The sequence below is a fragment of the Pholcus phalangioides genome, unplaced genomic scaffold, assembly GCF_987345545.1.
Source record: "Pholcus phalangioides strain wild (caught in Gottingen) unplaced genomic scaffold, Ppha-v1.0 ptg000004l_1, whole genome shotgun sequence".
NCBI lineage: Eukaryota > Metazoa > Arthropoda > Arachnida > Araneae > Pholcidae > Pholcus > Pholcus phalangioides.
The window spans coordinates 44,550,704-44,568,431 of NW_028301597.1; the positions used below are offsets into that span (position 1 = coordinate 44,550,704).

General features: G+C 32.1%; 1 protein-coding gene across 1 annotated transcript in view; it reads right to left on the reverse strand.

The window, feature by feature from the left end:
- The window catches only part of LOC149087656 (hemicentin-1-like), a 132,086-nt gene that overhangs the window by 58,782 nt on the left and 55,576 nt on the right, over nucleotides 1-17,728 (reverse strand). Inside the window, exons 16-31 of the mRNA XM_089231566.1 lie at nucleotides 17,457-17,726; nucleotides 16,054-16,326; nucleotides 14,808-15,077; nucleotides 14,460-14,588; nucleotides 13,730-13,858; nucleotides 12,806-13,084; nucleotides 12,557-12,669; nucleotides 11,706-11,886; nucleotides 6,872-7,153; nucleotides 6,098-6,382; nucleotides 5,045-5,350; nucleotides 4,379-4,578; nucleotides 2,907-2,988; nucleotides 1,343-1,633; nucleotides 971-1,255; nucleotides 480-800 (exon numbers count right to left, since the gene is read on the reverse strand). Of these exons, the coding sequence (XP_089087692.1) occupies nucleotides 480-800; nucleotides 971-1,255; nucleotides 1,343-1,633; nucleotides 2,907-2,988; nucleotides 4,379-4,578; nucleotides 5,045-5,350; nucleotides 6,098-6,382; nucleotides 6,872-7,153; nucleotides 11,706-11,886; nucleotides 12,557-12,669; nucleotides 12,806-13,084; nucleotides 13,730-13,858; nucleotides 14,460-14,588; nucleotides 14,808-15,077; nucleotides 16,054-16,326; nucleotides 17,457-17,726 (3,696 nt within the window). The remainder of the gene's footprint in view (nucleotides 1-479; nucleotides 801-970; nucleotides 1,256-1,342; nucleotides 1,634-2,906; nucleotides 2,989-4,378; nucleotides 4,579-5,044; nucleotides 5,351-6,097; nucleotides 6,383-6,871; nucleotides 7,154-11,705; nucleotides 11,887-12,556; nucleotides 12,670-12,805; nucleotides 13,085-13,729; nucleotides 13,859-14,459; nucleotides 14,589-14,807; nucleotides 15,078-16,053; nucleotides 16,327-17,456; nucleotides 17,727-17,728) is intronic.

Consider the following 17,728-nt stretch of genomic DNA (forward strand, 5'->3'; position numbering starts at 1 on the left):
AAAAACAAGAATTCAAGTAAGTATGAATCAGTGAGACAACACAAGACGGCTCAAAAAATAAAAATGTATTCTTCTTAGAATAAAAAATTTCTTTAAACAAAATTTCATGATAATTAGATAATGAAAAAAATCCTGATGAGATATGAAAATAATAGCATTAACAATGTATTTTCATGGCAGCTGAAAACATATCCTGGCGAGGTTCCATATTTTTGATAATAGGGACACTTCCTGGCCAATGATAAATTAAATTAGTCATTATATTCCAAAAAGCATCATATGCTGATAATCTGTTGGTCAGGATACTAAAAAATTTCAGGTAAGTTCAACTGCTTAGATAGGTTGAGCATAATATCCATATTTAGAAGCAAGAGATTCTCATTAAAACTGTAAATCATCTCTTCAGTTATTTAGTTTTAGAACAATTTAGTATAAATGACTCACTTTTTTGTTTTTTTTTTTGTTCTTTTTTAACTTACCTTGTACACTTAGCACAAATTCTTTTTCTGTCTTTCCAGCAATATTTACAGCCCTGCATTTGTATTTTGCTGCATGGGACTCTTTGGTACGGAATATTTTCAAGTGTTTCCCGTCAGCTGATATGGATAAATCTGGATCAGTATATGGATTCAATGGTAGACCATTTTTAAACCACTTGACAGATGGTGGTGGCACCCCAGTAACAGGACAGCTCAGTGTAGTTGGCTTATGCAGAACTGAAGAATAGCTTGTTTTCTTGCTCAGTGAAACATCATTAGAGTTGATGTTAGCATTCTCATCATCTTCCAACTTTGGAGGAACTGATAGAAATAAATTTTTTAGTAGTATCAAAACCATTGTTTATACTCACAGAATAAAAATTTTAAACTTTTGTATTGTTATTTTTCCATTAAATAATCAATTTGAAAATTTCAAGAATAAAGCAATTACAGTATTAGATTTTTTTCAATTTTTTTTTATGACAACATACCTTGAACATTCACTTTAAATTCTGATTCAGCAGAGCCCAACTCATTTGTAGCTATGCAGGTGTATTTCCCAGAATCCTTCAAAGTTGTAAGCTGCAAGGACAAACTTTGTAAATCTTCAGAAAAAGTGATATGACTATTTGTTTCAGGAAGCAGAACATTGTTTCCCTTCAACCAAGTAATAACTGGTTTGGGACTTCCTTTCACCGGACATCTGATAACAGCTGACTCTCCTTCTTTGACATTGTACGTAGGTTTTGTTTTCCGATGGTCAACAGAAGGCTTGACTGACGAGGTAGAAAAAAAATTAATGTAGAACACTTAAGCAGTTACATCAGTAATGCTAAATAATAAAACTGAATATTTTTACATACCAAGGGCAGAGAGATGAAAACTCATAATGCTTTCACCAGCTTCATTGTGTGCAAGACAAGAATATATTCCTTGGTCTGAGTTCCTCACACTGAGTATTGTTAATTTTGTGTTTCCACTATGAATAAAAATATTTCTATCTACATTGGGAATTATCTCATTTCCATTTTTCAACCACTTCACTTCTGGAGGAGGTGTTGCATACACAGGACAGTCCAAAGTTACCGGATGGTTCAATTGAGAAGATACATTTTGTTCCAAGTTACTATCATCAATATCAAATGCTGGAGCAACTGAAGGAAAAAGCAATAAGTAAAAACAACTTTGTTAAAATACTTGTGTGTATATACAAATAATGTGTACTTGTTACTGTGTCTACAGAAAATATTATCAAATAATAATAATGTTTCTGAAATGTAAGGTATAAGGGGGGAAATTTTCATTTTCAGTTATTGTTAATACTGAATCCTATAGTAATGAATGAAAACAAAGAAGAAATTATTAATTCAAATATATTTGTTAAGCAAAGAGAAAGTCTAATTTTTGGATTCAACAGTGCCCCTTTATATATTCAAATGAAGAAAATTATTTCCAACTAAAAAAGCTCATAGGATGAAATTCTTTCCTTACACGTAAAGACTAAAAATGCACAATTTCATAATTTTTAAAAATCATGTAAAGTAAGTAAATTGGATTGAATGAATGCGTTGAATCATAGTTATGCTACCATACCGAAAAACCAGAATTAACAATTCAGAATATTCTCAAACAGATACTTGTTCCTCACACAGGACAGCCATTCACTAATTCCATTAATAAAACATTGCTCAGAGAGAAGAAAATCACAAAATTCCTCTTGAGAGTCATCCTTACAACAGACAGAGTGCAAGAGGGACAAGGTTTTAGGGAGGATGGAAAGGGGGAATTAATCCCATTCCCTTATATATATGCAGAAGAAAAAACCTTAAATAGAATCTGAAGTGTTACAATAAATACAGTAGTAAATGCCTCATTTCTGCCCCCTTTTTTGAAAAATTCTTTTCAGTTAAAAAATAACAATGATAATTCTCTTTGCCTGAAAGAGAACTGAGAGCATGAAAGCATTGTTTGAAAATGTCATTTCATACAGAAAAAAATTAAGCTTCTCTGACTAAACTAAAATTTCCCAATTAAGGCAAAGCAGATGAGATAGAGCTCGAAACTCACAATAAGCTCAAGGAAGGCAAATTCCTATTTGTTCATATTCAAAGCTATATCCAGAAAACATTGTGAAACAAAATATGACTATTTGAGAAACATCTGCCAATTAAAAACAATTTTATGTTTTTTGTAACTGGTCAGTAAGACAGGAATTGGCAAAAATAAAACGTTTTTGGGGAAAGGCAATGAAAAAAATAAGTTTTTGGATAGGTCACTTCTTGAATAGCATGCAGGCCAAAAATTTGTTTTAAAAAATTTATAAGCTGAAACCAGAAACCTTATAACAAGAAATTATGGTACTGATACTGAATATCTGACATTTTAAAAACTAAAGCAAAACATAAATAACAGAATTTAAAAACTCACCTAAGACTTCAACAATGAATTCTCTTTCTTTGGATCCAGCTATGTTTGTGACTATACAGACATACTGACCAGAATGATAAACCTTTAAAATAAAAAAAATTAATCGTAACAATTAGAGATAATAACAATATCATACAAAAAAAAACTATCTGAATAACAGACAGAAAAATAACAATATAAAAATAACTTTGCAATCTATCTACCTGATAGATTTCAATTGAATTCATTAAAAAACATTTCTGATATTTTTGCGTTTTGGTATTGTAAAAACTAAATGTTTTTATTATATTAATATGTTTATTCCATTATTTTTCAAATTCATGTTAAAAAAATACAAAAAGTCTCATTCGATTTTTTAATAATTGAGCAGAATGACTGCTTATAAGTAAAAAGAGAAAAAATGGAACTATCATTCAAAAAGATGATATTTATCAAGAGAGGATAGGCTTTTACAGCTAGGGTTTATTGAACTATTATGACTTTCTGCACTGTTTCAACCACTACTGTAGGCAATAAAATGACTACTATGGCTAACAATCCAGAAACTTATATTTGTTCTATGTTTATCATTTATGAAATAAAAATAAATTTTAGTTTCAGGAACATTTGCCTATTTCCCGATTTTAAGTTAAAAGGAGGAGAGAACATAAAATTGAATTTAATGCTAAGGTATAATAAATTGGTAAAAAAAATAGTATGTATACTCAAATGATGTACAATAATACCCCAACTTACACGAATTCAGGATCATGAGATTATTTGTGAAAAATGCACATTTCTCAAATTCTAGAATAATCACAGGATAATAAGAATTGCTTGATCGATCAGAACAATATATGCTAACTACAATACATATATTAGAGACACAGAGTAGAACAATAACTACGTTGATTTTTGGGAGGCTACAGTATAAATTGTTGAAGATAAAACTTCATCATGATCTTTAAAAATGTTAGTCTACGGCTTAATATGACATCGATTTCATGCCTGAAATCCAATGTTATTGCCAGCCACGAAAAAATTTGTTTATGTTCACCAATGAAAGTTCATCAGGTCTTCTACTCTTAATTAATTTCAACCCATGAATGAAAGTTGTTTTATTGTCTACGAAACCAAGGTTTTATGAAAACATTTGAAGCACAAAACATATGTTCATTTGCACTGATTTCAGAGAATCTTGTGTTTTTTTAATGACTCAACTGCAGGCAAGAGGAAACTTAACATTTTGTGAAGCATTATAAAAACAACTTATTACTTTTCATTTAGTATGTTGTGCAATAATAACTGCATTTTTATTGTAATTTTCCACAAAAGATAGGGGTTTATCCAAATTTTTAGTTCCAATTCATTATTTATATTTTTGTCTGCCCACAAAATATTACCCCAACTTACACAGATATCATCGGTCCCACCTATAGTGTAACTTTGGGGTATTACTGTATGCAACTATAATATAAAAATTTCAACTCTACCTTGACTTGATTGAAAATAAGAGCACTTTTGTCTGCTGACAAAAACATGTCTGTCTCATCTTCCAAACTTATATCAGAACCATCTTGCAGCCAATGGATGAAAGGACTGGGATTACCAGAAGAACTACAATTTAGCAAAACATGACTGTCCTCCGGTATTCGAATGTGACCTGGATCAGTGGCTACTATACTTGGAGGAACTGTAATGAAATCATAATATTTATTAGATTTGGCACAAAAAAGGAAAGAGATAACTATTAATTAACACATCCATTTTTTACATCAAATTAAAAACATTCCACAAATAATAATAATACAAATTCCTTTAATATATATAGTGAACTCTCTTAAGGGCCTTCTCCATAGAAGCGAATTTTTTCTGGTCCAAAAACTTTTTCTAAGTATGTTACTTGATCTTTTTTTAAAAAGCTATTTCTCTGAAAGACCAGCTTTCTGCTAAATTAAGAAGAATGACCCATTTGAAGAGATTACAATGCATATAAAAAATTGGGCAATTTTTATTTTTTTCTTTCCTTACTTCTAATAGATATTATTCTTATTTCCTTAAATTTCTTTGAATTAATATTGAGGATAAATTAAAATCTATTGAACATGAATTCAAAAAACTGATGACATGAAAAAAAAAATCAACTAAAAAAAACTTGCCCAAAACATTGACATCAAATTTTTTTTTTATTTCTCCAGCATCGTTTTTTGCAATGCACTCATATGTACCAGAATCTTCAAATGCAGCTTGCTCAATGTGCAGATACTTCCCTCCATCAAGTATTGTTAAACCAAAACCAGAAGAGTTGGAGAGGACTATGGCATCTTTGGACCATGTAACCTTTGGAGGTGGATTTCCTGATACTGGGCATGATAACTGAATTGGCCACTTCTCATTAACTTCAGTGTGAGTGGCTTCGAATTGAGAAGTCCCTGGTCTGGCATAGTATTCAAGTGTGGGAGGTGCTAAAAAACAAAAATGTAACATGAATTTTGACCAGGCAACCACAATAGATGTGAAAGGTCAGGCAATTCTGAGTCAGAACATGACCAAAATATTGTACAAGTATTGAAAAAAAGAAAAAAAACAAGAAACAAGAAATAAATATGTAAAGGAAAAACTGAAATGTAATTTTTTATAAATATCTTCATTTTCCTTGTTTATAAGTATCTTACCTCAAGATTTATTAATTTGCTTACTAAGATAAGATGCAGGTAGTTTTTTTTTAATCCAAAACATTCAATGCATCTTCAACCTCTAGCTGTACCCAGGTGTTTACCTGTGAGCTGAAATTCGGTCAAAATTTCATTAAATGCTTTTTCGGTGATCTCTTTCTTTGAGTATCCCTTCAACTCATAAGCAATCCAGAGTATATGTATAAGTAAATAATTTTCAGTTTACCCCGGGCCCAAACTCGAATGAAGAAAATATGAAGGGATGATAGAGGTGGTTTCTTCAACAAAAATTGGCGGCGACTAGCATGCCAGTCTCTAAGTGACTGAGTCGCGTTCGATATTTCGTCGCCAATACGCCAATTTCAGTTTCCCCATATGAGGATGGACTTAGTTATTGAGTTGTAAAAATTCAGATGAGAAAGCAAACAAATATCAAATCATTTGTATGCATTAATCAGGTGTGCATATTGTATTAAATTCAGTCAACCTTTAGAAAAAGAAAAGAAATAAACAGATAAAAATTATAATTTTACCTACTCATGACATCCACAACAAAGTGTTTTTCATGAGAACCAGCCTTATTTGTTGCAATGCACACATATCTTCCAGAATCTTCTACACGAACCTCTCCAATGTTCAACTCTTGACCATTATCAAGTATAGATACATCATTTGATGGATGTGGAAGAAGAATTTGACCGTTCTTAGTCCAAACTATCTGAGGATGAGGTGTTCCCGATATCTGACACCTCATTTTCAGCTTCTCTCCCTGCTTCACATGAAATTCATTGACCATATCTTCATCTTCAAGGTGAGGTGGAACTGCAAATTATAGAGATATTGCATTAACATGTATTTTAACGCAGTTCAAATGTTATTAATATATTTCATTCAACACTATTATGGCTCATTTTACTGATAATCAGCTTTTAATATTTAATATCTTGTTTTTTTTCACTTTGTCAATGGTTTACTAGCACACTTATTTCATCAACATTACACACAGTGTTCACTTTGAAATTTTACTGTACCTTATACAAGGATTAGTAGACGTATGTTTATAATTTAATTGATCAACATAACTTCATGTTCAACAAAACTTCCAGAATAATAAATGAAGGCATTAATTTTTTCAAGCATGAGTTAACTTACAAAAGAATCAAATCATGCATTAAAAATTACACTATCATCAGAAGATATTGAATTATTTTTTTATATTTGATTACTATAAGGAATACTGTAATTATATTACAATAAAAACTAATTATTAAGTTAGAACTGATAAGAGAGATACATTATAATTATACTTACTCAAAATGTTCAAGGTGATATTTTTCATTACTCTCCCAACCAAATTTATTGCTTCACATGAGTAAAATCCAGAGTCCTGCTCAGTTGGATTCAAAAGACTTAAACGTTGGCCATTTTCCAAAAAAATAATCTGGTCAGAATCTTCTGGATAAATTGGCTTGTCATCTTTATACCACTGTACCAATGGCTCAGGCTGTCCAGAAGCTGCACAAGTAAGATCTACTACCTCATTCAAGAGAGACTCTTTCACAATATTTGATTCACCTTGTATCAAAGGTGCAACTGTAAAAAAATACAGTATGATCAAAAACAGACCATAATAAGATAGGGAGACCTATACCATTCCTTTTTTCATTTCATATCATGGTATAAGGTAATATTTCCCATAGGAATAGTTAACGTGGGAGTGTATCTGGTTTTTCAGGTATCAAGTAATCAAATTCAATTTTCAAAATGTCATTTTCAAGATTTGAAACATGTACCATTAGTGCAACAATGTTTGCTTTTGTTATCAGTTCACAACATGCAGGGGTGTGAGCAGGGGAGCTGCATCCTCAGAGAACTTGTGCCCCTCACCCAAGCCAACCAAAAATTAGAAAAAAAATATTTTGATGAAAAAATTGAAATATTGGAAGAAAATGCCCTTTATATGATATATTAACCAATTTCTGTTAATTAAAATGTTTTTGAAGGGTGTAATGCAAAAACTTCTAAAAAAAAAATGTTTGCGCTCCCCAATCCTTTTGTGCTTCCTCCAAAGGTCGATCCTGCATACGCCCCTGACAACATGTGATAACTGTACATCACTCATAAAGATATAAGAAGCTAACAATATATGGAAAATTATAGAATAAATATATATTTTTACCAAAAATGACTTTTAACTATGGAAGTTTTTTTTTAGGTTAAAATTATTTTGGTCACAAACTCAGAAACCTATCATTAAAAAAATGTGGGTAAAATTTTTATTTTATTTTAATGAGACACTTTGGAATTTCTGCAATAAAGCACAAAACTTCCTCCACTTGAAATGGCATTAACAAATGTTACAATATAAATAGTATGCAACTCGTTATTGCATCTAAATGTTATACTGTATTAAAAGTCAACAGAAAATATATCAAATAATAAGAAGATTAAACAACAAATGAGCCCTAGGCCACGATAACATCAATACATCCATTTTAAAAGCATTATTTGCCGCCAACAGCACGTCGATAACTGAGGTTTTCAACATTTTATTGCAAAAATCACTCTTCCTGAACCATTTTAAGAAAAGGGAAAATTTTGCTGTTTCAAAAAAAAAAAAAAAAAGACAAGGATCCTTCTTTGTTACAATCATATAGGCCCATGTGTCTCCTCTCTACGGTAGGTAAGGTCTACGAGAGAGTAATTGTACAACGTCTGGTGAACCAACTGGATGAGTCTTCTGTAGTTTGGCTATCAGGTTGCCGATTCTGCGGAGAAGGCCATTGATGCACTACTACAGGAAATGCATAGGATTCACAGTGAAGGGTTATTACCTGCAATTGTTTCAATAGACATCCGAGGAGCATTTGATTCCCTACGATATGAAGTGATCATAAATCAGTTACGCGAGCACAACAACTGAGAATATCGAAATCTGTAGTGAACGTTTCTGAAAACATGTTAAATAATCGCAGAATCTTTATGACAACAGACAGTGGTGCAGCAGAAAAGTGGCAACTAAAGGGATGTCCGCAAGGGTCTTGTAGTGGCCCGATACTATGATCACTAGTTCTGAACACACTCTTGAGATCTAATAGATTGGGGTCCACAGGTGTATTTGCAAGCTTCTGCTGACGATCTAGTTTTCATCATTTCGGGGCAGGATCATGAAGCAATTGCTCGGACAGTAAACGCAGCTTTTAAGAAGCTAACGGAATAGCTGGCAGACAACTATCTTCATATGGCAACTGAGAAGACAACATTTCTATGGCAGCACACGAAAAAGCAGAGGTCTAAAATAATCATAGATGATATGAGAATACGATCATCAAATGTGTTGCAATACCTGGGCGTGCATATTGATTGCAAACTAAATTTTATGCCACATATCCATCAGTAAGCGAAGAAAGTCCAGAAATCTCTGCAATGGCTAAGGTGTTTGGCAGGGCCTAAATGGGGCATGAAACGGGACTTCAGAAATATCCTGTATCAAACAGTGGTGCAATGTCAGTTGTCTTATGGCTGTGCCACATGGTACAATGAACCGACCCAGCGAATGAAACATTCTCTGAACATAATTCAGCACCTGTTCCTCTTATACGTGACTGGGGCGTACGTAACCACGGCAAACAAGGTATTATACGTTGCAACGGGCAGTCCTGCACTGAGCAGATTTATGGACTATGAGACCAAGAAGATACGACTGTTACACATCGGCAAGGACATTGTGCTGAATGCTGAACGCATTATGGCTAGTTAATATGAGCAACGCCAAGCTCAATGGCTCCACTATCCCAGCATTGCCCCAGCCATGCACCAGATGAGGATGGGGAGGGGAAGGTGCGGCAACGGGAACAGTATCAGAATGGCGGCTAATTTATATGGACGGGTCAAAAATTGACAACGCAACTGGCAGTGCATATGTGATACTGGCGGCTAGCGGATCGGTAGCAGAGCAGTGGAGTCGAAGAATAGCAACAAACAAAAACAGTGTATTCTAGGTGGAGATCTACGCATTACTTAATGCCATCATACGAGCCAAACAGATGCAAGAGCCTACAGTCATATGCACAGACAGCGCATCCAGTCCCTATTCTGGTATGATTTCTCGCACGCCACATTTCAATGTCCAAGCAATTCGTCTAATGTTATGCAGGAATATACAAATATGCTTGAGTAAAAATATGAGGGTAAAAATGGCAAGTATTATGGTATGGGGAGGTCTGGTCAGGAGTAAAAACAATCCTTCTAACGCAATCAGCATATGATTTTTATTTCTATTTACAATGATCACCAGGATACCAGATTATATCACTGCGATTCCAGATTCCAAAAGTAGTAGATCTGCTCATTGCAGTTGCATCTATTTGTAACACGAATAGAGGAATGAAGACCTTTCATCTAAACGAGGACGAACACTATGACGGCTAGACATCCAGTCCTCTCAGCAGCGTAAGCTGCTGAGAGGACGAATCTGAACTGACTATGCAAGAATCTGAACTGACTATGCAAGAATCTGAACTGACTATGCAAGAATCTGAACTGACTATGTAAACATGAGTGGAATGTCGACATATTAGGTAACAGAAGACGCTCACCGAATCTCAAGGATGCTCCTGGTGACGAGAGACGATCGACGAATGTTATATGCGGAATTTCTAAATTAATCATTGTTATTGGGCCCGATTGCCCTAAATCCATCTCTCTGTTACTTGTTATTTAATAAAATTTCCGGGCACATCCACCCTTCGGGAACACTTAGATATCTCTCTGAGAGATGTGAAGTGGGGTGTGTCCAGTCCTTCAATGTTCAATTTATTAAAAGTTAGTTTGTGTAGCATCGCTTTTGTAATCCTTAACTGCAGTAGTATTTCTACTCACAAGTGTAATGCGTATTATATTACTGAGCACTAATTGTGTTACACTACATGAATATAAAAGATAAAAATCAATTCCAAAAGATATTTTCACCATTAATAACACTTGTAAAACAAATAATTTAATACTTGCAGAATAAACGATTAAGATATACAACATAAAAGATCATAAATCTCTCATAACATTAATAATGAACGCTTAAGGTATCTGACTACCTTTCTTGTCACTTTTCTTTAAAATGGTTCTGGAGTGAACTTTAAATACATTTTTGGATAGAAAGTGTCTCGAAATGGTCAAAACAGTGACAAATTTTGATCTATTCATTATATTTTCTATGAAAAAGTCGTTTTTATGTCAAATTTTTGGCAAAATTCATGTGATATTCGAAACACGATTGCAAAAAATTTTATTAATGAAATGCTTTGTGATTTTCACAGTGCATTTAGCTAGTAATGATGCAGGTTATGATCCAAAATTTAAAGGATTGCTCCAATTACACCAAAATATGTTTAAGTACGTGTGAATTTTTTGAAATTTCATGCTACATTTTGTCTATAAAACACTGTAATTCAAAAAATATATGTGATAGACCTTAGATTTTGGTTCATAACCTCAACAATATATAGCAAAATATCACATTAAAATTTCGTGAGGATGCAATGCATCAATTTTTACAAATCATGTCACAAAGTCAAGTAAAATGTCAAAAATAATATTCTTTGTAAAACACGTTTAAAGTCTTTATTTGCGTATTACTTGTATGTAAAAACGCAGCACTAAAGTGAACGTAACTTTGATTCTAAGCATCATATAAACAAAACAAGGCCCATTTAGGAATCACAACAAATAGGGCTTTTATAAAAAATAAAAAAATGAAAATCCATATTTTCTTCCGAAATGACGTTTTCAACGTAGTCGGATACCTTAAAAACACAGAAAACTTAAAACTTCTTAACATTAGAACTTCTCTTTTTTACTAAGTATGGCCAATTTTATAATAATTTGTATTGTACATGTGCATAAATAAATACATTAACTCAAAGACGGAAGTGGGTGGCAATTTTCTATGATCCCAATAATAAAGTTAATTTTTAGACAAATCAAGAAAAAAATCGTTGTTACAGGCCATATCCCCATCCAAGTTTGTTTATTAAATCAAGTATGTATATATATTCTTTCCATTCTCAATAAAAATTAATGCAACCAACTACTCTGTTTCCCACAGCCCTACAAATATCCTACAAAAATGACATCGAACTACACTGACCTAAAACACTCACTTCATATTCTTGATTCTTTGATCCAACCTTGTTAATAGCTATACACGTATATTGTCCAGCATCTGATCTTCTTGTATGATGAATCTTGAGGAGAGTTCCATTTTTTTCCAATTGTGCTCCAGTTACCAAATTTGTAACAAATGGTTGTTTATTTTTTCGCCAAATTACCTAATGAAGTAAAATATTTTTTATTTTTGGCAATGAAAATGATAGAATAAAAACATGATATGAGGCAGTAAAAATATATATGAAATTTTTTATTCAGACAAAACAATGCTATGTTAATTCTCTTTCTTTAAAATATTACTGTTTAAAAAACAAGACAATACATTATATTATGATGAATAATAACCATGCATTTTAGTGACAGCTTTTTTAAGAGAGACATGTTTATTATAGATGACTTCAGACTGGATCAATGAGATGGAATTTTTCAAGTTGTAAATAAATCTGTAGAGTTAATAATTTTAAATTTGAAGATTTTTGTGAAGGCCTCCTAATTTGTTTCAATACAAATTAAAAAAATGTAATGTGTTGAAGAATATAGCATAGATATACAATGTTAGGTATGGAATAAAACAAGTTTATGTGTTTGACTGTATTGGTGATCCTAAATCAAACCATCAAACAGCCCTGGATCCTAAGTCCCTACAGAGTCTTATATAGTGGGCAAAAACGAGGTATGATGCAATGTACCATAACTTTTTCTATTTGCCAGTGTACTAATAGAATAAAAACTTGCAAAGAAAAAAAAATATGCACAGTATTTCACATTTTATTTTTTTGCACTATAATATGTAGGTAGGTTACATAAAAAAAAGCATATGAATTTACTAACGTGTGGCTGAGGATGGCCCGATACAGAACAATTCAGTATCAATTGTTCATTCTCCTTAACATCAACAACATGCTTGGACCCATGATTTAGCTGGTCATTGAAACTAGGAGGAGCTGAAAATGAATTTTCAGTTTGGTATCAAGTCACTAGAAAATATGGTGATACCAAATTTTTAAAAAACTGCGATTGATTAGAACACGTATAGTATAAATAACAAGAATATCACATAAGTTCAAAGAACAAACTAACCTAGTACGTTCAATGTGAACTGCCTTGTGTTTCCACCAGCAACATTATTAATCTTGCATGCATAAATGCCAGCATCCTTAAACTGCACATTTTCTATTAAAAGTTTTTGATCATTACTGAAATACTTTGAATTCTTGTTCAATGTCAAATTCCTGCCATTTTTGTACCAAGTGACACTTGGAAGTGGAAAACCTGTGACAGAACAGTCAAATACTGTTTCTTGATTTTCAATCACTTCATGGTTGACGAGAACACTGTCAGAAGTGAAAACTGGCGGCACTGTAAATATACACGAAAAAGTGAACATAGTTTACTAAAAGAACCTAGAAGTCAAAAACAAAATGTTTCTTACAATCTTGAAAAAATTATATTTGCCTGTTTTTAAAATAAAATTGACAATTTAGGTGAAATATAACTAAAAACATTTGTTTATGAATTTCTGCATCATTGCAAACCAATGTATACGGTCTACTAATACATCAACAGTGAATCAAAAATAAACAGCTAGCTGCCATTTTAACAGTATTGCAATTTTTCAAAGTTGTAAATAAAGTTTCAAAGTTGTTTTTTCATCCAACTCTGCACACATTAATGACTGTCTAGACCCAAGATAAATACCTGGAGTGCTTTTGATTTTGTCACGCATATATTTTTGGGCCCTAAAAATTATTCTTTTAAAGTTACAAAACTTTTATCCAGATATACATAAGACTTCAAATGATAACAAATAGTCAAGTCAAATGATATATAAGATTCATACATCAAAGTTTGGTATTGTGATCTAAAGCAGAAAAAAAAATTCAAACCAGATAAGTAAATAATAATTGAATTTCTATATAACCAGCAGCAGAAAAAAATGAATTATTTTTAAATGTATTTATTCCTACTGAATATCATATGAAAAAAGTAAATGTGTAATGTTACCATAAATGTATAATTCAACTGTCATATTTGATGACCCAGCAACATTTGCAGCAGTGCAAGTATAAACACCAGCATCTACTTCTTGAATGTAAGGGAAGAACAAGGCATTATTTTGAATCTGATGAAAACCTAAAAGAAAATTTACTAACAATAAGTTGTTCACATTGACTCTCTCAATTGGCACGTAGAAGAGCAAATGAGAAAAAAAAAAAAAGAGTTATAATGCATAAATAACATATAAATAATTAAATATATTTCACACACAAGCCTTTAACAGTGGCAGTGCCACTTTCACAGATGAACATCTCATTATTTGCTGATTACTTTTCATATTATATTTGAATTTTAGAGTCACTCAGAGCTTTCATTACTTTTTGAACACTGCATGAAACATCCAATATATACCTCAACATGCAACAATAATGTTTAATGTCTAAGACAACAAAAGAGGCATAATTCTGAAAAGTTATATCAAATGTTATTCATAATAAAGTTTAGATTTTCATGGAAAGTTTTAATGTTATTTGTACACTGTTTAAAATTCATTCAGAAACATATGATTAAAGAAATAAATAATATGCTAATGTTCAATGCTATCAATAATCAATTGAGTTTAATTTAGAAGTTCGGTATGTAAATTATGGTTTTAAGGGCTATTTTTTAAAAACTAAAATATGATTACATCCTTTACATGCTGAATATTTCAATTCGAATATTTGAAAATTATTACCAAATGCATTATGCTTTCTCCAGGTAATTCTAGGCTCTGGATGCCCTGTAGCATTACATGGTAAGATAACTTCTTCACCCAGAACTGCAGTTTGCATATTTTTTAATGCTGGTTTGATTTTTGGAGGAACTATGAATAAAATGAATTAATTTAAAAAAGTTAGGAAGTAAAAAAAATAATAACGGATGGAATATATTTTTTATTTTGCAATCAACTATAATCTAATTGCATGTGAGTGTTTTCATAGAAAGTAAGGATACAAAACTTACGATGCAAGATTGTTTCAAGAAAACTTAGATGCGAATTTTAATTCATCTGATAAAAATAACAGTGTCAATATATTTTTACCATAAATATCAACAAGTGTACTGTCTGCAGCAGATCCAACACTACTTTCGGCAACGCATGAGTATTTTCCTTTATCAGCAGGATTTACCGTTGATATTCTGAGTGTTCCATTAAACGAAATAGAATATTTAGGTGATTGCTTAATTTTCACACCATCTTTTTCCCAGCGTATTTTAGGATCTGGATAACCTACAGCAAGGCAGTCAAAGATAAGCTTTTGGCCTTCATTGGTATTTAATGGTGCAGATGTTATTTTAACTTTTGGAGGAACTGAAATTGAAAGAAATAAATATATTCAATTGAATATTCAAATTCTTGAGACATGAGAAAATGCACAAAAGTGAAGAACCATAAGAAAAATAGATATCTAGATGTCAAGTGATATATTAGGAAATAGTGATAGATTAAAAAAAACAGTTTAAATTTAGTACCCGATGCCAGATACTGACAATTCATAGCACCACAAACGTTCAACAGTAGATAATGTATACTATGCTAAGATTTTATTTTAAAAAAAATCAATCAATCAATATTTTCAATGCCTTCTTGACTCTTGAAGGGACCTTTCACTACTCCTCTTTCACACATGTTGCACACACACATCAAGATTTTTCATCTTTATTTCAAATTCTTTTTTTTTTTTTGTTATTCACACATTTGAGACACAGACTGACCATTTCTAACAATCTACTGCTAATACTAAACCATGCAGGGCTGCCCCATATTGTTTTAAGTCATCAAATATTTGAATACTCGTCAGCTTTGTCTATTTCTTATTTGAACAGACGTGAACAAAAGCTGATGCCACTCACCTGCAGCTGATCTGACAGGTTAGGGGAAATGGAAAATGTGTGGTCAGAGATAGTCAAAATTATTAAAGTGTTGGGGGCTCAGCTTTTCTGAAATAACAGGATTTTATGGAAGTGAGATATCTCGTAATTGAAGAAATACAAAGTATCAAGTAAGGCAAGAGATCTGCTGAGAAGGTTTAATTAACATAAGTTGATCAAGTATTCAAGTTCTAATAGCAAGTTAAATCTCAAACAGATTCTGCTTAATCCTAAAAATGGTTATCGATCAAATTGGTATGGAACATAAATAAAAACGAATGTTGGAGCCTGTCATGTAAGAAAAACATTCATGAAACACTAATTTTTCAATACTGAAGAAATAATGTGTAAATAAAATAATTTATATGTGCATTATCATAATTATTATTCAATGTCAAAAAAATATATATACTTACCAAAAACATTAAGCTCAACTGTGGCATTAGCACTTCCAACTTTATTTGTAGCTGAACATAAATATCGTCCAGTATCCGCGGCTGTGGTTTTTAGGAACAAGTTTCCTGTATTCAAGGTAAACTTGTTCAGATTTGTGGCAAGATTTTGTCCACTCCCAAGTTTGTACCATTTTATATCAGCAGCTGGTATGGCATATGGATTGCAGGGGAGAGTAACTGATTCACCTTCAATCACTTCAAAAACTTTCTCAGACACATTGATTCTTGGAGGGACTGAAAAAATTTAATTGTCAACAATGGGTCAAAATTAAATGCAATATTGAATAACTAATTCTTGTATTTGTTTTAGACACACATAAAAAAAGTCTCACAAATATAAATTATAGGTTTAAATAACAAAAAATTAAGCATATTTTTTTTTACTTTGAAATCTTGAAAAAACTCCCTTTTTTACTATCAAAGAGTTTACTTTTCAAAGAGAAAATATGAAATATTATTTTACAGATTATTATCAAACAGAGCCCCATTAATGGACATCTTTACAGAATTATTTAGAAAGACTCTGTCAAATGTATCTATTTTGTTTATGTGTATGAATATATATATAAAATGTATCTTTTTTTGTGTAAAAAAATGAGATTAATTTTGTATTGAGTTTCTCCGAAATACTGGTATAAAAAATAATCATAATAGTGGAGTTCAAAGCACAAGGGGGTACAAGTGCAGTTAAAAGTACATGTGTTTTATACCCCTGTTCGCTAGACTCCCCCCAAAGCAAAATATGCCAAAATCTGTGACGTTAAGTCACAGAACCTTCAGTGCTTTGGAGTTTTTTAGGGCATATTTTTAGTTTTTAAAGGGGATAAATGCATTTTTTATACAGCATTTTTTTACCAGTTTTTAGGTCACAAAAATTCTAGCCCTAGTGATGAACATCTCTTTTACATTGTAAATATCTACCAATTCATGTCTATTTTTGTCTTTTTTGATGCATCAAATTCTACCTCTAAAAAACTAACAAGCTAACTTAGGGGTTCTCAAACTTTTTCCACCCATGGAGCCCCTTACCCTGATAAACACTTATTTGTGGCTTTCCAAAGCACAATTCTCAACAAAGAATCTTTTCAAACAATCTTTGTTGGACCACTGCTCTGTGACATCCCTGACAAACATTGGCAGCACACCAGGGTGCACAGTTTAAGAACCTCTGCACTAACTCTTTGCATTTTTTGTCACTCTAAAGCCTTAGGTTAGTACAAAAAATGTAAAACAAGTCAAGTCAACACTTGTTTACCTCATAATATCGGTTTATAAATGCAGAAATCTGACAATATTTTCAAATTTCTAATCATAGCACAATATACGAGTGAAATTAACTGACTATTAAAAATAATAAAAATTACCTAGAACAAAAAGCTGAAGAGTATTTTCTGAAGTTCCAACTATGTTTGTTGCAGTACAAGAAAATGGTCCTTTATGTTTTTCAGATACAGACTTTATAGTCAAACTTCCATCAGCTTTAATTCTGTAGTTACCGCCAGAATAAACCTTTGATCCATCTTTGAACCAACTGATTTCAGGCTTTGGATCTCCATCTACATTGCATGGCAGAGTTATTGAAGAACCTTCAACAACAGAAAATTCTTGATATTCTGTGGAAATTTGTGGCGAAGCT